General features: G+C 38.9%; 1 protein-coding gene and 1 long non-coding RNA gene across 4 annotated transcripts in view; one reads left to right on the forward strand and one right to left on the reverse strand.

Annotated features, from left to right (window-relative positions):
- The first annotated feature begins 784 nt into the window (after positions 1-784).
- On the forward strand, positions 785-12,224 carry LOC119726980. Its single transcript, XR_005270876.1, has 3 exons — positions 785-934; positions 7,389-7,551; positions 8,212-12,224. It is a non-coding gene; the product is annotated as an uncharacterized LOC119726980 (long non-coding RNA).
- Positions 12,225-12,763: 539 nt separating this feature from the next.
- The window catches only part of LOC119726983, a 32,515-nt gene continuing 21,312 nt past the window's right edge, over positions 12,764-23,966 (reverse strand). For 2 of the 3 annotated variants that reach the window (XM_038198838.1, XM_038198836.1), the window contains 3 exons: positions 22,720-22,881; positions 21,115-21,273; positions 12,772-16,536 (listed from right to left, as the gene is read on the reverse strand). In XM_038198838.1, the coding sequence (XP_038054766.1) occupies positions 16,248-16,536; positions 21,115-21,273; positions 22,720-22,881 (610 nt within the window). In that variant the 3' untranslated portion in view covers positions 12,772-16,247. Of the gene's footprint in view, positions 16,537-21,114; positions 21,274-22,719; positions 22,882-23,966 lie in introns of all 3 variants that reach the window. The other variant, XM_038198837.1, reaches the window with a different exon arrangement.

Here is a 23,966-nt window from a genome sequence, read left to right on the forward strand (position 1 = left end):
GGGCTACAGTGTTTAAGTACACTTTTGTTACCCTGGCCGGTTTGGAATGTTATATTGTCCTTGTTTTCTGTCCCTCCGTCTAGGCTCCTCTCCCCTGCCAAACTGCATGTCCACCCTCCCTTCCCTTCCCTCCCCCCTCTTCCCTCCCCCTCGACCCATTCCTTCTCGCATCCTTCAGTCTTGTCTGGTCATACTTTTTCAATTTCCAATTTTGTTTACTTGTTGATATATCTTTGCTTTGTCATTGTACTTTTGTTCATTTGTTGGCTGAATAAATAATAATAATAATAATAATTTATAAATGCTAGAAAATTGTAAGGTAAGGGAACGAGTCTAGCTGGCCTGCACCCATTCATGAACATTCATGAACCATTAGCAAACACAATTTTGACTGAAAAAAATGGTAAATTTGGAGCACTAGTTGAAAAAGGTGGTCCACCGACCACCGTTGGAAATATATACAACATTTGTGAAAATGACTTCACTCCATCCAGGCGACCATTACAAGATGCTTTAGACTGCACTTCCCAACATCCTAAGGTATTTTGTAAAAAGTAGTTTTATTTTTCGATGTTTGCAAATGTTGTATATTCCCATGCTTTAATACAGTGTTTTTATCTTTTCAAACAAACCCTTGCATTAAGGCAATACAAAAAACATCTGCATGTGATTTTTAGTGTTTGAAGTGTATTTCGAGTATTTCTTGGGAATTTGACGGATTTTTGATAAATCCGACAGATTTTCAAGCGCATTTAGCAGAATTTGGCCATGATCTTACGGTCAGCGGGGCTTTATCGCGGAGAAACTATGACCCATGACCCCTACATGGCAGCTAGCTTTCGATGAATCAGCTCGAGCAAACGCTCAAAATTTCCCCCTGCAAATTAAGATAACTAGATGTCTGGAGTACGAAATTCATTTGGCTAAACACCAAGTAAGTATCTGCCATCATGATTATGAATAGCTTGAGCAACTCCAGCTGACATGCTCATATTCATTCACATGTAGCGCTGGAGACATAACCTACCACTGCCTACATGACCCTAGTCGTGAGAGTGTGGTAGCGCTTAGCAAGGGTTTCGATCCAACTCGGACCCAAACCAACTCGGACCCAAGCCAACTCGGACCCATGCCAACTCGGACCCACTACCAACTCGGACCCACGCCAACTCGGACCCACTACCAACTCGGACCCACGACCAACTCGGACCCACGACCAACTCGGACCCATGCATGACCAACTCGGACCCATCGTTTTCAATCATTCGACATCGTTTTCAATCATGCGGCATTTCATAAAGTTTGTCCACTTCTCATCTGTTTACAATGATGCTGTTCAGTATACATTTTCATAGCCCCATAAATGTGGCCTATTTACTGGACTGCCTCCGTAAACATAGGCCACACATCCACATGTACAAAAATCGTGTCGACTTTGCCAAATTTTGATTTTCACATTTAGGCTTAGTTTGTAGGGTTTTTTTGCTTTAGAAGCATACTCACCCTCTTTATAGGCTAATCAGAAAGTGCTGCCTTTTTCAGATGTCTAATTTTTGTGAAATTTCATGTTGAAATTTTGATACGCAAACGTGTAAAAATGAATCTGGAAATTTCACGAAAAATATACATCTGAAAAAGGCAGCACTTTCTGATTACCCTATAAAGAGGGTGAGTATGCTTCTAAAGCAAAAAAAACCTACAAACTAAGCCTAAATGTGAAAATCAAAATTTGGCAAAGTCGACACGATTTTTGAACATGTGGATGTGTGGCCTATGTTTACGGAGGCAGTCCAGTAAATAGGCCACATTTATGGGGCTAACATTTTCATTGTAATTGTAAGGAAAATTATGTGTTTGCAGCAGTTACAATAACATTTTTGTTGTTGTAAAGCGCATTGAAATGCTATTTTGAAATGCGCTTTAAAGGTGTAATTAATTATTTATTATTATTTGTTTCCATTAAAACATATTGCGCTTTGAAAGTTTCACCAATTATTTATTTTCATTAAAACATATTAATTGACATCGCTCACGCCATCTTGCTCCATTAACAGCAATTTATTTCATTTTTAATCAACAAAAGTAACAAAATATACAAATTCAGAACAGATATTCATAGAAGAAAAAAAAGTATGGCATTGATTCCATAATAAACTCTTTCAAACATAACATTATTAACTCAATAAATATAAGTAAACATTATAAGTCAATAAATAAAATAAATAAGATATAAAAACGAAGTCTGTTCTAATCTCTATTTTAAAAACCCCCACATAAGTAGGCCTATACACCATTGCATACATTGCAAGAAAAACGAAGGTTCCATATTAAACAAAAAAGTTAAATCAAAAAAGTATAAAAAGTTAAACAGATTCGTAAAAAAACGCCACAAAATTCAAAGCCACCATGTGAATTAAAAAAAAAAATCAAGTTAAATCCCCTACAAAAAGATGCAATGTCAATCATCAAAAAGGACTATTGGAGCTCTGGGAAGATTATCCTTCAAGGCCTTACAGGTGGCTGCCTGTATGTTCCACTATGATGTTCGGGGGGGGGGGGGGGGGGGGAGTGAAAATATCAGTAAATATGCCCCTGGCAGGACTGCGTCATTTTCCTCCTATAAAAAGAAGCAATTAGGCATCGACTTTGATGTCATGCGAGAAGAAAAAAATTAAATTGATAATTAGCATTACATTAGTTATGAGCTTTCTAATGAGTCATCGCACAAAAAAACAAACAGCCCATGACAAGTAATCTATTAATCAATTTCAACCTCAGCAGGACGCTCCTCAATTTGTTCTGAATATAGTGCGCGCCACTTCCAACCACTTGTTACAAGACACAAAGGCCTGCAAAAACGAACCAGCAATTTATTTCCTACTGAAAATTATAATCCTTTGAATTTCGTTTGGAAAAGAAAATCAAGATTTTGAAAAAGCACGTATATATCAACAAATGACATGCGAAATGCCTAACCTATACTATACGCTACTAATATCTCTTGGAAAAAGCTAAGCACGTTAGTTTCATGACGTTCAAAACGATAAGCGTTTAGCAACAGTATACTGTATGCATCATAAAATACCGCTCCACACAGCGGCAATAAAAGAAAACAACAAAACTAAAAGCCCCATTCTGCCCAATATAATTGCAGAATATCTTCACTCTATAACAATGTCACATTAAGATAACCTATAGATATAATCTCTGAAACTAATGATTGAGTCATTGTTGGGTCTGAGTTGGTCATGCTTGGGTCCGAGTTGGTAGTGGGTCCGAGTTGGTAGTGGGTCCGAGTTGGTAGTGGGTCCGAGTTGGCATGGGTCCGACTTGGTTAGGGTCCGAGTTGACCTGATACCGTAGCGGTTGACCCTAAAATAATGGCCTCTCAAAAATTGTCGATTTTCACCTCTAATATCCCACCCCACACCCCAGATTTCATTTACATACCTCGTACATTCAGCAGTCATTCACAAAGCTAATGATCGACTTGAAACAGACCACACAAAAAAACAAATGTGAAAAATCTTGACGATTTCGGTGGCTTGTCCGTAAAAAAATGCCAGTTCCAACGGCTGTCGTCCATTTTGTTTTGTTATTTATGTAACTGTATGCATCACATGATGACATCGAAAAAAAATTCTGAAGGTTTGCATGGTGGAAAGATACTAAGCCAAGATAAGTTTGCGGTAGCACCATGCATGTGAATAAATCTCTTTTGTGAGTATCGTCCGGTGCCCCAAATTCGCACTGCCCAATATTCGGGCAACCAACTTTCTCGGCTCGTATCTTTTTTAACACAACACGGACCGACGTCAAATCACCGTCGATGATCCATCGTTACATCGCCTTTCTTCTCGATGCAGTTATGCAGAAATCAAAAGCTTTTCAGAGAAGTAATTTGAAAGAAATCAAAGAGAGTGTAAATTATTGCTGTACCGACTAGATACAAAACGTCACATTATTGAATGGCCAAGAAAACTAATACAAACATCGCTACGAATTTCCAATCAGTGTCGCCGTACAACCCCAAAACGTGAAAGACATTTTCGGTCGACTTTCACTAAACAACAGAGGGCGTAATCAGAATTAAGGAGCACGAAATACGACGTGCGGCTTATATCGCGTTTTTATTTTACGATCTGTTTTGCCAAGATGCAGATTTCGGTACCGAGTTGTTTGTTGGAATGAATATGCCTTAAAATATATTTCTGTCAGAATAAGACCTAATCGTAATATTTAAAGTACCCAAAAAGTAGGCCAATACCTATGTTTGTTTTTATTGAAATGATGTGTATCATGCAGCCATGTGTCGAGGCGGTGCGATCGGCCACGGTATTGGTCGACCGCGTGCTAGGCGCGCGCGCCTGTATAATTGATTGATTGATCGCAGGTGTATTAGAATGAGCAATGAATGCCGGAGAAAATTGTTACAGAAGGGTGGTTTTGTTATGTTTTTGATGGAGGAGTCATTTCAAATATATTTGTCCATGTTCTTAAAAATATAACCAACTATGTAGGGTTTAGTTTATGCAAGAAAAAAAATCGGTCAAAGTACTGTGCGCGAAAAATGGTCACACAAGGATATGTGTGGTTTTGAAAAGAACCAGAGGGACTCAATGTTTGGAATAGTATGCTCTGCCCGTCGTCAGGAGAATGAGGGATTCCAACGATGATGATATGTTATAAGGATGGGTGCGGTGAGGTGTGAGAAGGATGCAAACTGGTGAAGCAAGTTGCGATGCGTCGGCTGTTTCTTGTACAATTGATTCGCCCATACTTAATGGCTGCGCACTATAATACTATCGGTTGAGAGATTGTACAAGAAACAGCCGTCGCATCGCAACTCGCGCGCCTGTTGAGCAACAAGATCGATTTGCATAAGCGCGACATCACAGCTTTGGGATCATTGCTTCGTACATTCAAAATGGCTGCCATCAACAGACGATTTTTGCGTGCATTTGGGCTCCAGAAAGATTAAAAAATTTCTCGGAAAATTGGATATTATTACACCTAAGCATCCCAGAAGTGAAGAGCTGAGACATCATTAAATACAACCATATGTAAGAAAATTTGTGTAATTTTTTGAGAACCTCCTCAGTAGTGTGCAATAACTTGGTGTGTGGCCAGAGGTTCAGCGCAGCATACCGCAGCCACACTAGTGGGGCTAGGTATCACAGTGTAGGACTGTACCAGACAGTTGATTTTTCTGCTGACAAAATATTATGATCTTAAATTGATTTTCGGCTCCCCTAGCAACGGAACCATCGGCGCACAGGCCATATGTGGGATGTGTGACTGAATATACAGAGGTAGTCATTTTCTTATGGGACTAGTAGTGGTACAGTAGTTCCGGATTTTTCCTAGTTCCGGAGCGCTTCAATATAAAAACCTACCTCTTTATGATTAGCCTTCAATCATTTTTTTTCTGATAAGGTGCATTTTGAAAAGGAAAATTTAAACTTCTTGATAGACTTTGAGTGCGTTCGATTACTTCCCCCGCACTTACTTGTGCAAGCATGACAGCGTTCGATTTACCTCTCACGTGACTTATTGCGCTTACTCCAGCCTGGCCCCAGTAACCGACTCGCCGAGCCAGTTACTTGGGTAAGTATCCCATAAGGGATAAAGCCATGCAATAAACATGGCTGCCAATGTGCCAGGCGCCTCATGTGTCATGTCAAAGGTCAACTTTCCAGCAGCTCTTGCACGAAACTTTACTCACGTCGACAGGTGCGAGTAAGCTGGGGAAAGTAATCGAACGCACTCAATGATTCTTTTGATAAAATCTTTAGAAGAGGACTTTTGGCAGATTTCCGTCTCACACTTTGACAAGTTTGGAAGGTTTGTAGAAAATCGCGGCAGCTGCGAATCGACGATAAATTTTCTCCTCGGTACATCACTCGTACCGTGTGATTTCAAATATTTTGTTCATACACTACAGTTGTATAAACTCTTCCAACGAATGCTTGTTGAATCAAAATAAGTTGTAGAGTCTGTAATATTTGAAAATTCGCCAAAGAATGACCGTATGCTTTTGCCTAGTTCCGTATCGCGCGTGCACTTATGACCCAACTACATGCACGTTGATCGATTTTGTGTGACGTATTCTGCACTGGGTCAAAGGTTTTTCGGTCCGTGCGTGAGTTCGTGCCAAAGTCTAAACTCCAAATAATTTTCGAGTACTAAAAGTCGAGTACATGCGTGTACTAGTAAGAGTATACAAGTACTCCAACATTGTACAGCTCTGCCTCATGCAATTCCTCCTGTTTACACATAAGTATTTCACCACAGTGAAACACTTCACAAAAACAAATATTTTCTTCACACCAAATATTGCATTAGATCAAAGCATCAACCACTGGTCTAATCAGACTCCAACTGATGACCTCTCTGCTTTCACAGTTCCTGCTCCATTTTCCAACTAAATGTCAGAGTTTATAAAAACAAAAATTCTGTTAAGGAGAATACACGAGAAAGTGTGGATTCGTAGTTAAGAATCCACACTTGCGAGTGTATTCTTTGACTTAAACCATTGCGTCAAATGAAGTATTGGCATTAACAGTGAGAGGAGATGAAAAGACTTGGGAAAAATGATGCAACCTAATGCCACTTCCGCGATTGTGTACAAAGTCTATGGAGAGTCAAGAAAATGTTCTAAGTATTTCCTAACAAAATTGGAAATATTTTTCAGTCCCAGATTCATGCCTTATCATCATTTTTGCAATGAATGACCTTCATTGAGATGATATATGAAGAAAAAAATGGCGTCAGGTTGCAACATTTTTCCCGGCTCCTTCCTTCGACATATGGATAGTTCAGACGATGATTTCTTTCTGACTCGAAGTGGGTTTTGCAGTGACGGCGGAGAATGACTCTGACAGTGAAGATGCATTGGTAATTTCGGAAGGAAATTTTCACGCATACGGTCCTATTAATGCTCATTATGGAGAACAATTGTCCGACATGTTCAAAGTGTGGATTCGTAATTCCGAATCCACACTTTACTAAAGATTCTTCGTTCCGAATCCACACTTTGTGACCAGCGTAACAGATTCGTAGTTCCAAATCCACACTTTTAACAATAGTGTGACGTCATAGCAATGGTTTAAACAATCTGAACTTAGTCACTGCATAAAACTGACCAACAGGAATATTCATGTGAAATTCAGTTCGCCCTTCTCCTTATTAACCCTAACCCTGTCAGACGCAACACTACACAGTGCATCAGGTGGAAATGGGAACACTGCTTTAATTAAACAGAGTTAGACACTGGCACTGTCTTACTTTGAAGTTGTCATTTTGAAAATAATTTTCTGTAACATCCCCAATGGAATGGTTGAATAAGTTAATTCATTGGTGATTATTGATTCCATCCATCTGATTAGGTACTGTCATCTTAACCATGAGTTCAATTAAAGTAACACATGGCTCATCTCACAAGTATGCAGTGCAGGGAAAGAGGACCAAAGATGCATTATCAAGGGAGGAGCAAGATCTGTTTGAGCTATGCAGTCTAGCAGGGGTGGATATAAGCCCTGCTGTTTTTAGGTAATATGGATCTCCTAAAATATACTGTACTGACATTTGTCAAATGATGTTGAATTTTAATGGGCTTTTCCACAAACTTTGCAGAAAAGCTGATCTGGTTGGCTTTTCTGCAAAGTACATGTAGTGGAAAAGTCTTTGTGTTTTTACCTGCTCCCCCTCCCCTTTTTTGGGGGACTTCTTTCCAAATGCCATAGACTTTGGTCACTTTTAAAGCTCAGACCATGATCAAACTAATAGCCCAAGCATGACATCATATCATCTTGAGAGGGGCAAGAACTTTGCCCAGGTCGTCGGGCAGCGTCGGGCCTATTGTTGAGTTCAAACAAAATGGAACAAAAGAAGGAAAGGGGCAGGTCCTCATGAGTATAGTAAAACACGACTGCGTGGGTGTGTGTGTGTGTGTTTATTCCAGCATCAATGGACACAGAACTTTGAACAGCCTGTGGAACAATGTCTGCTATAGCCTTTATTCAGTCCATTTCATGAAATTTCGACATGCAAATGATCCTAAGTGGCTTTAAGAAATAGTTTAAGTCGGAGAATAGACTTGGAACTGTAGATACCAGTACATTCATGCAAGAGTGGACTGGCTTTGCCTCGTCCATTCTCGTTGATGTCAGTTGCATGACATTTAGCTTGTTTTTATCATTGTATCGGCAGGATTATTTTGGATCTACTCCGGATGAATGTGTCTCCTGTTGCAATTGTCCAGATGTTAAAATCAATGGTGCAAAGAAGTGCCAAGAGTTCAACCACTTCGACATTTCAAACTGTATCTAGTATGCAGACACCATCTTCATATGTCACTGAACCTTCAAAGAACAGCAGCACAGCCATGACGTCTGGTGCCTTAAAGACAAAAGAGAATCAGCATAGCAGCAAGCTGGGCATGAAAACAACAAGGTCCAGACCACCTGCAAAGTATTCACACAAGACCTGAAGTGTTTATACAAATGTATATGCATGTACATGTACAGTATTTAACACTATTTAAAGTGTAACAACTTTAAAACTGTTTGATGCAACTTGAGTGTATCTAAGTGCACGCTACAGCCCTAAATGGACACAAAGAAATGGTTTTATTGCAAGAATAACTGCCTCATAGGGAGCAGTGGAATAGCGTTTGAGTGGGTTGACATTCCTCCCCAACAACGTTCCCCAACATAAAGAAAAGCGGAAAGAAAAATAGCCATTTCATCTCACTTTAATGCATTTTCACAGCTCATAACAAAGTCTAAGTAGACCCAAAACGACACAAAACGTTAGTAATTAGATACTACATGTATGTCCCGTCAAAATTAGACCCGCCTCAAAATGGTGTACATGTTTGTATTTGCTATGGCTCACTTCACTTTCATTTTCATGCTGGCCATTAGTTTTTTGCCCAGACATCATTTATTTGAAAAAGAATTAGCTGTAAGCAACCTGCTTATAGTATACACGTGCATGTACATGCATGTATGTACAAGAAGTACTCGCAACGGAATTCATTCATTCATTTACATGAACAAAGAAAGATGGCATGAACAATTTGTTCAATTACATGTGTATTTTGGCATTCTTGCAGAAACCGACGTTATTGTGTTGAGCTTATTTACGTACATTTTGCTTCAGTACTAGCACTGTATGCACTTAATGGTGAAGACAGAATTCCATGGTAAATTACACCCATATTATTTAGCAGAAAGTCCTCAAGTTTGTCATTTGTGCCTGCCTTTGCTTTATTTACTTCACTTTACACTTCACAAATAGTCCAAGTAAAAGGCCAAGTGTCTTCACATTTCACCAATATTTTTTTTACAACAAAATGTTTCCCAAAGCAAGGTCTAGCAGATCACAGAATATGGACACTACGTGTTCATTTTATTTTTGTTTTGTTCATTTGTAAAGAACAAATGAGTGTTTTTGACAGGAAGACTGATGTCATCAACCATATTGCACATGAGAAGCGGCAGTAGTCTAACATAATGAGGCACATTACATGTGTCTTCATCAATTTCTATGGCTTGGGATCCAGAAGTTGAGGTGTGGGTAAAAGTTATTCAAACATGAAAACAGTATGAGGCGTGAAGAGTAGTTTAGACTGGGTGCCAACTTGCATTCTCTGTGATTTGATTGCATGTACATGTATGCATTTATAAACAGATGTTTGCAATACGAACATTAGTCCGGTCAATTTAGAACAAAACAGGGCCTGACCTAGAACAAATTGCAATAGAATTTATTTTAATGTGACCACGCTAAGGAAATATCACTATTTAACATACTGAAAATCTAATTTCATCAAAGGAGTGGGAAAGTGTTTTCATTCACTTTTTCACTACTAATTTTTCATAATACGTAAACAGCCGTATGGAGAGCGTCATGTTTTCTTTTGCGCCCTTTACTCGTCAGAAAATCCGTTCACATCACGTATGAGACTTTGCGAGACACGACTGATCACAGCAGACGACTTTTCTATGTCCACCAATTATTAAAACACTGCCGCACAATACTAAAGGATATTTTTTTGACAAAATCAAGAAATTTGAGATTGTTGTGCTTCCCGAAATATTTTTAGGTTAATATAAATCACTTTGTGCCCCCCAAAAAACATTTGTTTCATAGAAAATCTTTGCATAAAGAGGTCTACTTGAATAAAAGGCGGAAAATGATATACACAAAGAGATCCATTTAAATTTAAATTTCAGGTGTCTACGCCAATAGGCCAGAGTCCAATTTTAAATATTAGGGAAAATATCTGAAATCCGAGATTCGTGTGTTCCTTCTGTGTTAAATTTAGGTCATTGGCATAACTTATAAATAAGATATAAATTGTCAAAAAAAACCCTTACTAAAGCCTGGCAAATTAACAGGATTAAAATTTTGCAGTGAAATTATTTTTTTTGCTGAATTCTGCGCTTTAGAGAAAAGAAATATATAGTGTAAAAAGTGTATTACGTCTACAAATAATACAAGTTTCCCCAGATCAAAGCCTTGGGGGGGGGGGGGGGGGGGGGGACGGACCGTGCCAGTGAGATCATTTTTTAAAGTAATACTAACGCGAGGTCTGTTCAATCCAAAGAATCCTTTTGTCGGGACTCTAGTATGCTTATCTGGTGTAGTTCATTTCACTCTTGACTGTACAAGCAGATGTCTCAATTACTTTTCGTACCTCAATTAAGATGATCTCAATTTAGCTGTTTAAAGTTACTGTACCGTACTTATGAAAAACATGGAAAGCTCATGTACAGAACTACATCTGTTTCTCATCAACCTCGCCCATTAACTTTTTTTCTTTGTGATCGAAGTGTTTTGTGATGTTTTGTTTCATATTTTCATGTACTAACAAAATGCACTGTAAGCTTCACAACCTGAGCCCAGTAATTCCTGAATTTTCTTAACCAAATCCAACATCATTTTCAGGCGCTCAATCAATAATATTTAATTAAAGATCTCGCTTTACTTTACAAACGGTCCATGCATGCACTGTCCAACCGTTTACCAGCTGTATGATCAGAATGATGTTTAGACATCCCCGGCCCTTTTTGCAAATAATTGTTTCTCGTCAGTGGACTTATTGCGCAAAGTTTCGGCGGAAAGTCGTCCACTCCATCCGTAGTGCCCTGTATAAAATTATAATTTGAAACAGTCGTCTGCTGCAAAAGCATGTGGTCATGAATCCTAAACAATATATAGACATGTAAATCGCAGCAAGTCACCAGACGAATTGTTCGAGGACAAAATGTCTCAAATTTGTTATCTGAAAAAAATGTTTGAAAAACACCCTTCCACTCCATAGAAACAAGATTTTTCACATGTTGTTTGTGTATTTATGAAAGTCGTTTGACGCTTGAATGGTTTCTATTGCAATTTGTTCTAGGTCTTAACTTGAATTGACCGGACTACATGACAGGTATGAATATAGACAGTGCCTCTCTTCGCTGCTCCCTCATCCATTATAGAGTGATTCATTCGGCCCCACCCATTGTAGGCAATGACACGTGTCTCTATGCACTCTGTGCACAAACAGTAGATGGTGCTTTTTGACCACCTTTTTCAGGAGCTCCAGTTGAGCACACCACGCACATCAGACGCCATCAGGAATGTGTTAAAATGTAAGGGACATCAAGACTGGGAGAGCCCAGTGCTATCCCCCAATTGCTCTTTGTAACCATGAAGGGGGTACTTGTGCACAGAGCCCATAATGCCGCATACGTTAAGATTTACACACATTCATTGTGAAGTAAAAAGAACTTCTGAAAACACAAATTACATTGAATATAAGTGTAGGCCTTTATATTGATAACACATAACTTCTGGTTTGATGACGTCACAACATTAGGAAAATTGCCCAAGGTCAACATTGTAGCTGATGTTGTTACGTGTGCTACAAACGTCATCACTCAACCTGAATCAAATGAAGGATTTGAATTTTAGAATTAAAGAAAAGAAACCATATCATTTTCAAATTCTCCCTACATATAAGTTCTGGTCTGATGAGATTGGGATCCTGAAACCTCGCAAAATTCATTTGCAGTTGTCCAAAGAATATATAAGGGTAATTTGGTATAATTTCGATAAATGGCTTTAAATTTAGAAAAAAATCAAGTGTCTTTGACATGCCGCTAGAGGGCGCCCTTTTGGGAAATGATGTCATCATGTCGATATTTGTGTTGGGCATTACTGATCATTTGCATAATTTATATAATTGTAATAAAAATACTTCTTTTTTAAAGGGAATGTACAACATTTGCTTTTGCTGCAATTTTCAGAAATAAATGGATTTGGAGGATTAGTATGTTATATAAAATATTGTTTAACTGACTTGTTTAATGTTTTGGGCTTGTAGATGCTGGAAAAACCAAGAAAACCTATCATGTTCTTGTAGTCTGGTTCCCTGACCCCACTTAAGATGAAACGAAGCAATTAATACACTTTGGGGAATTGTAAGGTCAGAGAATCAGTCTAGCAGGCTTGTACCCCTTCACAGGTGTGTGATCAATTGCAAAGAAAAGTCAGAATAACTAAATGTGTAAGGACACAATACTGGCTAATTTTAGGGTGGAACTCAATGTTGTCATGGTGGTTTAACATGTTAGGTACAAGTATGAAGGGATAAATAAAATTTTGAAAAATCCACAATTTTCATTTTTTAGTGGTAAAAATTCTTGATTTTTGGTGAAAATTTACCTCGAAATACCACTTAAAAACGGGACATAACAAGTAAGCCTTTTTGAATGAATTAAAAACACGCTTACAATTTATTTCCTCAGATGAATATTGTATTGAAGTTGTTAGTAATGGAATGAATTTTACAAATACAGGTAACCTGTATTCAAAATATTTCTGGTTTGTGCACAGGGACGCCAGATAAACTATTTAACGTAAGTTACGTTTGGTGTCTACCTATTTAGCATATTTACTGGGGTCTTTATAAACCCTCCTTAGTATATCCTACAGTAATTTCAGATGATTAAGTCTTCAGAAGCATAATATCAGTTCCTTTATACACAATGTACATAAGTTTTTAAACTTTACCTTTCCTTAAATCATATTTAAGGGTGGGTCACCACTTTGGTGTCCATTTTTATTCAACATAATGAATGCCTAATTCATTATGTGTTAGGAGGAAAGGCCAAATACTCCAACAGTGATGTTGTACCCTACATGTGTACCAATATATCTAATCACAATAAGGACATTTGATCTACATAAAAAAAATCAGTCATTCTACACTATGTAACTAACGATAAATGGTGTCCACTAAATGGTGTAACTAACGTAAGTATAAGGCTACATGGGTAGAAAAGTAAATAATAGCTGATTGGTTTTGAACAGCACATTACTTTCTGAGGAATATTTAGCAGTTTAAAATATTTACTGTGATATCCAGAGCACTAGGAGTACAAATGCCATGCATGTGATTTAACGTTAGTTACAGCTGGACACCAAAGTTGCATTAGTTACAATGTGCACTTTGTATAATACGATAGTTAATATCTACAAGCGACAACTTCCCATTGGAATATTGGTGTTAATTAGTTAAAATGGGTCCCTATGGTATTATGGAGAACAACAATTTAATATCAGTTTTGGGCTCAATAATAATATAAAGTTATGTAAATGAAGGCCTCTGTGGTGTCCACATGTAACTTACGTAACATTTTGATACAGAGAATGTCAAAAGAGGTCCATATAAGATTGTCACAGGAATATAATTATTAATGGATGAATTTCTCTCTGAGGTACTTACTGTGAGAAACTGTTGTCATTAAATTTTCAATTGATCTGCTATTAAAATGGTTTAACAATTAAATCTCTCATTTTATTTAACCTTAGTTACGGTGTCCACTTGTTAAATTTGCGACAAAATATTACATAAAAAAGAAATCGTCAAAATTTTACATTTTCAGCAATAAATAGCTTATATTGCAATAAAGAAACTATAATTATCTCCATTTCTGCCAATTATGGTCTGGTAACAAGCAGGAAGTGGACACCATGTAACTAACGTTAACTTTCTCTTTATCACCAACATAAAGCTGCTAATAAAGGAAAGATGCTTTAAAACTTATCTTCTCATTATTATTTTCTACTGAGGGAAGGCCGGTCAAGCATTACGAAAGGGAAACAAAATAAATACAACCAATTTTATTTTTGATCCCCATGTCCCTATTTTATTCTCCAGTATTGTGTCCTTACACAAATATGAAAAATTAAGAATAGTTTTTGAAAAAAGCCAGTTTTCTCCAGGAGCCACGATTTTAAAGGATGCTTTAGACTGTCAGTCCCTACCAATTCAGTAAGGTATTTCATGATAATTTTATCATTTCGTTTTTTGATGTTTGCAAATGTTGTATTTTTCCTTGAAGTTGACATTCAATTCTCAGTGCTCTTCCAGTTACACCAAAAGTAAAGGTCATGGCTTTGTGTCCAGGAATAAAAAAATATTGCCTGAGGCAATGTTAACCTGATTACAAAAATGAGAACTCAGGTCGTGACCTTCTGGTAGCCCCGGAAGGAAAGGTCGAGCGACTTCACGATCTATCTGATTACCAAGTATGAACATGATTGATGATTTCATTCATGAGTAATAAGTGAAAGAACTTGTCACTTTTTCAACTAAAATCACTTGTAATTTGATATATGACGACATAATCATGAAATCAGAGTAATATGCACAACTTGAGATCAGGGTTGATTTTTTGTTCAATATTTTAAGTTTATACCATGTACCCTCCAGAAGAAAGCAGCTGAGATTTATGGTCCTGAAAAAAAAAATGACAAAAGAAAACGGTTTCAAAATGGTGATCGAGTTGAGAACGAGCCAGTATTTAAAGGAATATCGTTTTTATTCCAAATACGCTTGCAGATTCAGGGATGTCACTTTTCAGGCTATAGTCAGAACTCGGGCTTTGTCATGTTTTGGAGAAAACAAAATCAGGCATTCCATTTTTTCCACGTGTGTGTAGCACACACAGAAAGAATTGTGCATGCGAAGCTCCATGGCAATCACCATGCTAAATGTAGCTCCATACACGAATGTATAAATAAAATTGTATTAGTTCGAAGTAGACAAACAATATATATGTACACGTGATATTGCAATGCATGTGTTTATGGTGTATTGCAGTTGGCCGTCTTTCACGTGTCAAATTTTTCAGGCCCTAGTGCAAAAACCCACTGGCATCCTTGGCAGATTGCTTTAAACCATACATATAATCATTCTTAACACCAGTCAGAGTTGTTTGCGTATTCGCACAGCCTGAGATTCATGAAGGAATGCACACGCAACCTGTGTTGAGGGATATGACAAAATAGAGGTACATGTACGTTCCAATGTTTTCAAACAGCTGTGCGAATTCACAACACGCTGCACAGGACTGCCACAGGATTTTGCAGGATTCAGGCTTGAGGCTATATGCCATTTTACCACGAGGCCACTTGGAGGATTTTGCAGGATTGAGGCTACATCCTAGCAAAAAGGCCTAGGGAGTTAGGGTTAAAGGTTTTCCACAATAACATTTAAAAGCCACTTTGGTCTGCATATTATTTATGTTATGTCACATTTTTTTAAAATCAGACAAAATTTTACTTAAAATAAATAGTACTCCATAAACGTGTTAAAATTAGCACAACTTTCAGTTCATTTTTTAAAACCTTTGCAAAATGTGTTCCACTCTTCCACACCCACTGAAAACAATGAACAAGTCTTCTAAGATTGGATTGGTCAAGCTGTTGCAGCACACAATGCATAGTAATGATGTTGCATATGCACTGATGAATAAATTGCTGGGGGGTACTCGTTGCAGATTGATCAAGACGGATTGAAATTACATACATGCACATGTTCTGCGTATGTACATTGTATGCGTACTGTAGACACCGTGCACGCACTGTTAAAGATGTTAGTGATGCAATTCAGGGCTGGTTGTTGTGGAAGCAGCTGTTGAGGATATCAAAATATAAAAAGTCTGACTTGAGCAAAGTCATGCAATAACTCCTGAGCATGGCCTGATAGTACTCAGCACTTTGGCACTGGGGCATAAACTAATGTACTATCAAACAAATCAAGTTGAATTAATGGTTTCCCCACTGACAATATGTGAATATACATGTACACCTGGGAAACAGTCAGCCAAATGTCATTTTACAATGTTTGCATCCAACCGTTCTTAAGCAAACCTTCAGAAAGACTTATTGCCCTACAAAGCCTACAGTTCCATATCATCATCATCATCCACTAAATCAAACAACTGAGTTGCATCTGTTGAACTCGAATCATTTTTCCAGTCGGTCTTGTCATGAGAAGTATCTGCTGTGTGTTTGTTGGCGGTATCATTGAGACCATGTACTTGACCGGCAGAAGGGTTGATGGTGTCATTTGACTGGCCATCAGATCTATCTTTGGAAATCAAGTCTTGAGAGGCTGATGGGTTGATGACATCAGAAATAAATGAGGATGGTGGTTTCCACAGGACAATCTGGTGGCAGATATTGGACCTGTCATGAAGAAAAAAACAAGTAAATGCTTGGACAGCACACAGTGAAACTGTAACGCGTGTATTTCTAGGGAGTCATGACTGTGGTAAAGTCACTGTGGTAGAGAACACAAGAGATGATTCAACATCATTGGTATTTCATTGTACATTGCCTCGCGATAGAGTCCAGAATATAAATATCTCAAAACCATGGTAAACATGTTTGCACTCTATAAAATAGCTGAAACTCATCAGATTGGTCCTATGTCCAGTAACTGAACACTCTACAAGCTTGATAAATTGGGTCCCAAATCGCGAGAAATATGGATGTATTGATATATATGTAAAATCTTCTTTTCCTTAACTTAATGCATTCACAGCATCTGTGCTGCATTATCTTTGATTATGTGTATTGTGTGCACTTTTAATTAAAAACCAAAAATTATCATACAAAAACATATGCTATAAGGCCACCAAATGATGGACAAATTTCAAACTCAATATGGGACCAAAGCTTCTCACATGTCCTGTGTGGATGTAGTGAACATGACAATTTTGATTTGGAGACTTAAAGCTACAGTCCATCATTTGCAGCTATCCAAAAAGTAACTGAGCGTCCGAGAACATGTCTCGGACGCTGAATTCAGGTCCAATTCAAAACATGATTCAGCAACTTTTGATTTGAAATCGAGATCTTAAAATGCTGTTTTTCTCGGAATAAACAGCTGAAGCTGAGCTGAAACTTCATCAGGTTAGTTGTTCAGCATACTTCTTTAGATTTTGAGCATGTTTGCTGCTTCAAACAAAATGCACGAATTACAAATGATGGACTATACCTTTAAATATCCTTCAAGTTTATTGTGGGAATTCCATGGTAACTTGTGTTACATTTTAAAGGGGGTCTTATTTGATATCAAAAGTCAAAGCACTTAACGTGGGCTTTTCTCTCAGAACTACAAACACTACAAAAAAAGATGCCAACAAATTACGTTGGTTTGGCAATAACTTTTTATCAATAACTGGCTATACAAAATACCAGGACATAGTAAAAATTTAAATAACCGGCATTTGAAAGATGACTCCTCTGTGCACTATTGGCAGAATCTCAAGTGCCCTCATGTCTTTAGGTACGCTATGTACATGTATGTACCGTAATTTTCGGAATATAAGCCGCGGCTTATACGTTGAATTTGCCCATGAAAATGTTTACTGCAGCTTATACACAGGGCGGCTTATACGCAGAGCCTTGAAGAATAAAAATGACATTTACATGTGTATTTAATGCACTAGTACAAGAAGAGATGTGTTGCTGACATAATTATCAATTAAGAAAGTCATTAACAAACCGAAAGCACGTCCCACAAAAAGATACCGAGCGGTAAAAAGTATGGTTAGTGAAAGCTGTCCCTTGGACATCGACAATTAACCGGCCGTACGTGATGCTGCCTATGCTGCATGCATGCTGCATGGATTCCCCATGGACCACACCATTTGTGGTAATAAAGGGGTGCACTTTCCTGGGAACAATAATTACCAATATTTCCCCAGTTTAAAAAAAGGAAAAAGACAACTAATACTTTTTATGGAGTTTGAAACATATTTTTATTTGATAATCAGTTGTTAAACGTCACAATATAATTTTTTTTCTTGAAATGTATTCAAGAAACGATGTAAAACTCAAAGCAGGGGTGAAACCACCCCTACGAAATTAATGGATTCGTCCATAAAATCTCGGCATCGTGTTGACTGTTTTCGAAGAAAGTTACGATCCAAACTTGAAGTTTTGACGTTACTACTCGTTAGTAATCACAACAATTTGAAGTTTTGCTGTAAAAACGGACTTGTTTATCCTTTAGGACAAAACAACTCAGCGTCTGTTGCCACAAAGCAGGATTTGTAGTGCTCCACAACATGCGCTCCACACATGGTGGGTTGCATACTCTCTAAAGTGCTGGGGGAAAATAATGTCATTCGCCGGCACAGGCTCACTGACGATCCAGCCGGCAGCAATTCCCGTTTTTTATTTCTCATCATCAATTTCCATATTTGTTTGTAAGAGTAATCGACTGTAAATGATTTGACATAACATTTGTGGCCCTTTTATAGCTTTCGTAGTGCAAATGGAACTGGTTCAGAGCATTTTGATTAGAATTTGGAGGCCTTACGAAATTGAACCGCTGCGGTTGCGGGTGCGGCTTATACGCCGATGCGGCTTATACGCCGACTTCAAATCTTAATTTGCAGATTTTTGCGTGCTGCGGCTTATACGCCGCGCGGCATATATTCCGAAAATTAGGGTACATGTACTTTCCCTCGACAAAGCCAGCAATCTGGCACTCCCTGTGACCTATGGGTTCTATGCACCACAGATACCATGTGCTGCACTTTGCGACGGTTGAAAATGAACAGCATTTTTGTCCCAGCACCAATGGACTTGAAACATTGAACATCTCAGTTGACAAATGTCTGCCAGTAGCCCCTTATCAGGCCATTTGTAACAAATGCAAATGATCATATTATTCTCTTGAGGGCGCTAGCCATTCCCTTAGATTTATTTCCAAAAGTACTTTTTGGCCCACTGGTCATTATACTTACAGGAGCGCAAGTGAACACATACGCAAGAGTGGGAAGGTGGGTGGTTCACTCTACGCGGAATTATTCACTATTACTAGTAGTAGAATCTCCCAACACTTCTGTGGGGGGGGGGGGGGGGGGGGTGCTACTGCACTCATCTTGCCCGTAGAGCATTACTATATGCAGGGTAGCACCATTGCAGGCAGGTGGGTTTGAGCGTACAATATTATAGTGTCCGAAGAGAAAGGCGCGACGCAAGTAAGCAAGAGCAGTGCTGCAACTGATCCACCAAGTTCAGTTCGGTTTGGTTCATTTGCGATTCGATTTTTTTTCCCGAACTTCGGTTCGGTTTGGCTTCAGAAGTGCACACATAATGTACTTGTCCATTCCATGTATTGGGCTACAATGAAAAGCAGGCCAGGCCGTTAATTCCCCTGTTCGAACAAACACGTGTGTACCGCACACCTCTGACCAAATAGGCACTGCAATTTCCACATGCTATTCAACACAAGTTGAAGGATGAATCTTATTTTTGTTGTGTAAACAAAATTCCGTTATAATTTGACTTGATGACGTTGAGAAATGAACATCGTAAATTGCTGCTTGCGTTACCTATCGCAGCCCTATCCGGCCCGGCAACTAAGATAAAATTGGCGATCGTGTAGTGTAGGGCCCGGTTCCTAACTTAAGGGAACAAATCCACTTTAAAATTATTAGACAGACCAAACTAGTTGGTTCTCAATAAACAGGTATGTCATAGATAGAGAGCCGGGTTTTGAGGTTTTTTGAGGGAAATTTGGGGGTAAAATGACGATGACAGCGCGGCGACACAACTTAACAATAACACGTAATAAAAAACATTTTTGACTATAATTTGATCAAAACAAAACAGGGGCCCTACGTACGCTACACGATCGCCCTAACATTTTCCCACACGTGCTGACGGTTTTCCCGACGAGTTCCGTCCCGTCCGAGCATGCCCTGATGAGCACTAAAAATGCTTCGTGGCAATAATTGCTGATTAGTTTTGTTCTAAGAACAAACAGGATCTTTTACTGTGCCAAACTTATGAAATCATAATTATTTTTAGCAACAAGCCAACCGTAAAAAAATAATAACTTTTCGATTTGCGACTCCATGATGAATTTTCATTCTACAGAAGGATCCATTTCGTAAAGGGGTGTTTCACCCTCTTTTGGGAGATTACATCGATTTTTTTTTATTCATTCTTTACGAAAAAAAAATATATTGCGAAAATTACGAACTTATTGTGAACATGGGAAAGGTTTCAGACTCCATAAAAAGTTGTTTTTTTCCCATTAAATTCTGATACGGTGAAAAAAACTGAAAATGCTGGTAAATTTTCCAGAGGAAAGCACACCCTTCACCGCAATTGGTTTGGTCCAAGCGTACTACGTCATGCTGGAACATGGCGCAGGGCCGGATACTGACCACGCTGGATGAATGCAAAGAGCACGCTTTTCATTGAGAAAATCGCAAGGCGCGTACGTTGTATGTCTGGCTAGAACACAGCAAATAATGAAGATGAATGCGGTGACTTGTCAACACAGTAAATTCAATCATCCGTGCGTTTTATTTTTGCCCTTTCATTGCAAGCATTAGCATTCCTAGCGCTATCAACAAATACTTGCCGAACTCTTCCTAACTGACATTTGGGTTCGGTTCGGTTCGGGTTCGGTTCGGAAGGCCAAGTTCGCCTATTTTTAGTTCGGTTCGGTGGTTCGGCTGCAGCACTAAGTGAAAGCCCTAAATCAACAGCTTTCTGCCATGTCCTTTGTAACCCAAGGTACCTATAAAAAAACTTCATGTCAAACCAAAAGATATTTATTCTGTTGATCCCTTTTGTGTAGTTTAGTCACTTTAGTTCAAGGGATCTTCTGTGAGAAAAATCCTCTCTATAAATGCTTTGACTTTATTGAATAACAGTATAGAGTTGACGGAAGACCACCGTTAAGTGTAACGTGAGTTAGCATGGAATTGCCCATGGTTATGATTGTGAACTTACATAGACTTGACAACAGAGTCTGGTAAGAATGCTTCTTGCTGTCTCAAAGCTGTCTTGAGCTCTGCACTAACATGAATCCGACAGTGGTCCTTGCTAGTATCATCTCCTGTAGTACCGATGTCACACTCACTTTCCACGTCTGATTCTGAATCAGACAACCTGCAGTGAAACAGAAGAGACTTCAAAGTATAGGTTTTGCCCTTCACCAACGTTTAAACACTGTATACTCAGTGTGTTACCTCCCAAATGAAAGTTGGAAAAAATCACTCAGGTGGGACTCGAACCAATGACCTCCTGCTTTCTAGTGCAGATGTCTTACCACTCGACCACCGAGCTAACGAGATCGGTTGGCTGGTTCGAATCTGATGTACATAGCAGCGGGTACCGCGTAAACTATTATAAGATGGAATTTTGCGTCGGGGTGATATAAATCAAAGTATAGGTTTTGCCCTTCACCGACGTTTAAACACTGTATACTCAGTGTGTTACCTCCAGAGTGAAAGTTGGAACAAAATCACTCGGGTGGGACTCGAACCAACGACCTCCTGCTTTCTAGTGCAGATGTCTTACCACTTGACCACCAAGCTAACAGATCAGTTGGCTGGTTCGAATCTGATTCTGGTCACCAAAAATTGTGACTCGAGTCGGACTCGAGTCGAGTCATTGACTCGAGTCATTACAACTCTGGTAGCAATCGCAAGTAAGGTTTGTGGTGATGACTTAAACCTGGGATTTCCCTAGCCTGAGTAACTTGGACTCTAATTATCACCTTTTTTTAAACCCAGGACATGGTCTTGCAATAGTAGGGTTCAAGCTGAATGGCAGCCATGGTCTGACACATAACTAACGACCCAACAAAACATCAGATTTAACCCTCAAAATGGCCTTGGTATTACTAGAGACGCCACCTAAGATACGAGTGGAATTGATGATTAAGATCGAGGAATTAAGGTTTACATACGATCTGCATGAAAAGTGAAATTTCCCGTTCAATTCCGTAGGCTCCCTAGCCCATGTTATTGTTGTTGTGATCATGGGAACACACAATGCATGGCGAACTCATGCATGTGTATAGGTATGAGTGTTCCTATTCCACCTCAGTATATATCTTGACTGCTGGCCTGGATAAAGCAGCGCCCGACTTCCCGAGACAGTGTCCTGCAGGGTGCAACGAACGTTCATGGTATGCATTGGAAATAGCTTTGCAACAGAATGGGCTTTCATTCATATTTAATCCCAGACAGACAAACCAGATCTTTGGAATGATTTATTTCAGCAGTTATGATCGTCCTCAACCAGTTCACGTCGGATGACGTGTATACTCGCAAAGGTTTTGCGGTATTAGAAACGAATGACAGATAAACACGCAACGTGTGAGGCTGGAAAGATCTGTCAGCGAAGAAAACAAGAAAAGATATGTACCCGAAAACATATTTTGGGGCAGACAGTCGATGTTAGCTCTCCGCGGTAAAAGAAGTTAAGACTCTAATTCCCGTGGATTAGCCTTGAAACTTGTTTGTCAATACAATACCCCTGGGAGCAAATAACAACCGTCCACCCTCAAGCCATGTTATGTTTGTATAATTGTGTGCCTTCTAATTCTACCTGCTTTCAATTTCTTCTAGTTGTCTCTTGGTGTGTATCTTAGCTTGCAGCCATCGCTCCTGTAAGGAAGCCATCTTGTTTTCATTTGTGATGCTTAGGTTGCTCATCCTAGCAGCCATTTTCTCTTCACTAAGAAATTGCTTACGTGATGGCAAGTAACAACTGTGTAAATGAGAGGGCAATGATACAGAGATTAGGCATTACCATTGGTCAAGGCATTCGTCATTATTCGTCCGTACGCTGCGGTTAACAATCGGCGGCATATCCTCGTTATGCAGTGCATTAAAAATACAACTTGAACAGCGACCTCGTGCGGCCACTATTTTATGCAAATCATTTGGATCCAGACTAACGCTTTGGTCCAATTATCCTCGAAAGCTTATGCTTTTCTTTATCTTGCACTATATTTTCAGCGCATGACCTCATTATGCGAATACAGATACCGGTAAGTGTAGGCGGGGCTAATATGTGGAGCGTCCAATCACACCTTGGTTAAACCCCAACGTCATCAAACTATTTGCAGCTATTTGCTTTTGCAGACGTGTCAGAAACCACATTTTTTTGTGCATTGGTGTTGTGTGTAATGTGAGACACACAACGTATATGTATTACATGTATAGGCTATAAGCATATAGCACCACCCCCAAAACCTCACATGGAGGATTGGACCAAGGCGTTCGTCTGGATCCAAATGATTTGCATAAAATAGTGGCCGCATGAGGTCACTGTTCACGCTTTAATGCACTGCATAACGATGATGTGCCGCCGATCGTTTACCCACGTACGGACGAATAATGACAAACGCCTTGACCAAGGCTAATTAGGCATTACATGTAGATTAATAACAAAGCCATCTTCTATTCAGCTTATAATGCATTTTTATATTACAATGAATGAAAGGAAATTGTCCGATATAAACCTTAAATCCAGGAATCCAATTTTCAATGACCCTTTTATATTATCTTTTGGGGCCTGGATGTGGATAATGGCCCGAGCCAAATATCTTTTGGTCAATAAGTAGAAAATAATCAAACATTTTAAAGTTCCAATGATTTTGTTCAACAATTTACTCCATGTTTTGTGAAACACCACTCTAGCTTTATTTATGGTATGTGCCTCTTGCGATTTGTACTAAAAATCTACTTCTGGTTTGATGATGTCATCAGTTGGAAATGGTGGTGGGGTTAGGGTTAGGTTGTTTTTTTTAATTTGGTTTGAATTCTAGTTTCCTGTTTGAATTCTGCTAA

Source organism: Patiria miniata, unplaced genomic scaffold, assembly GCF_015706575.1.
Source record: "Patiria miniata isolate m_02_andy unplaced genomic scaffold, ASM1570657v1 HiC_scaffold_2, whole genome shotgun sequence".
Taxonomy (NCBI): Eukaryota; Metazoa; Echinodermata; class Asteroidea; order Valvatida; family Asterinidae; genus Patiria; species Patiria miniata.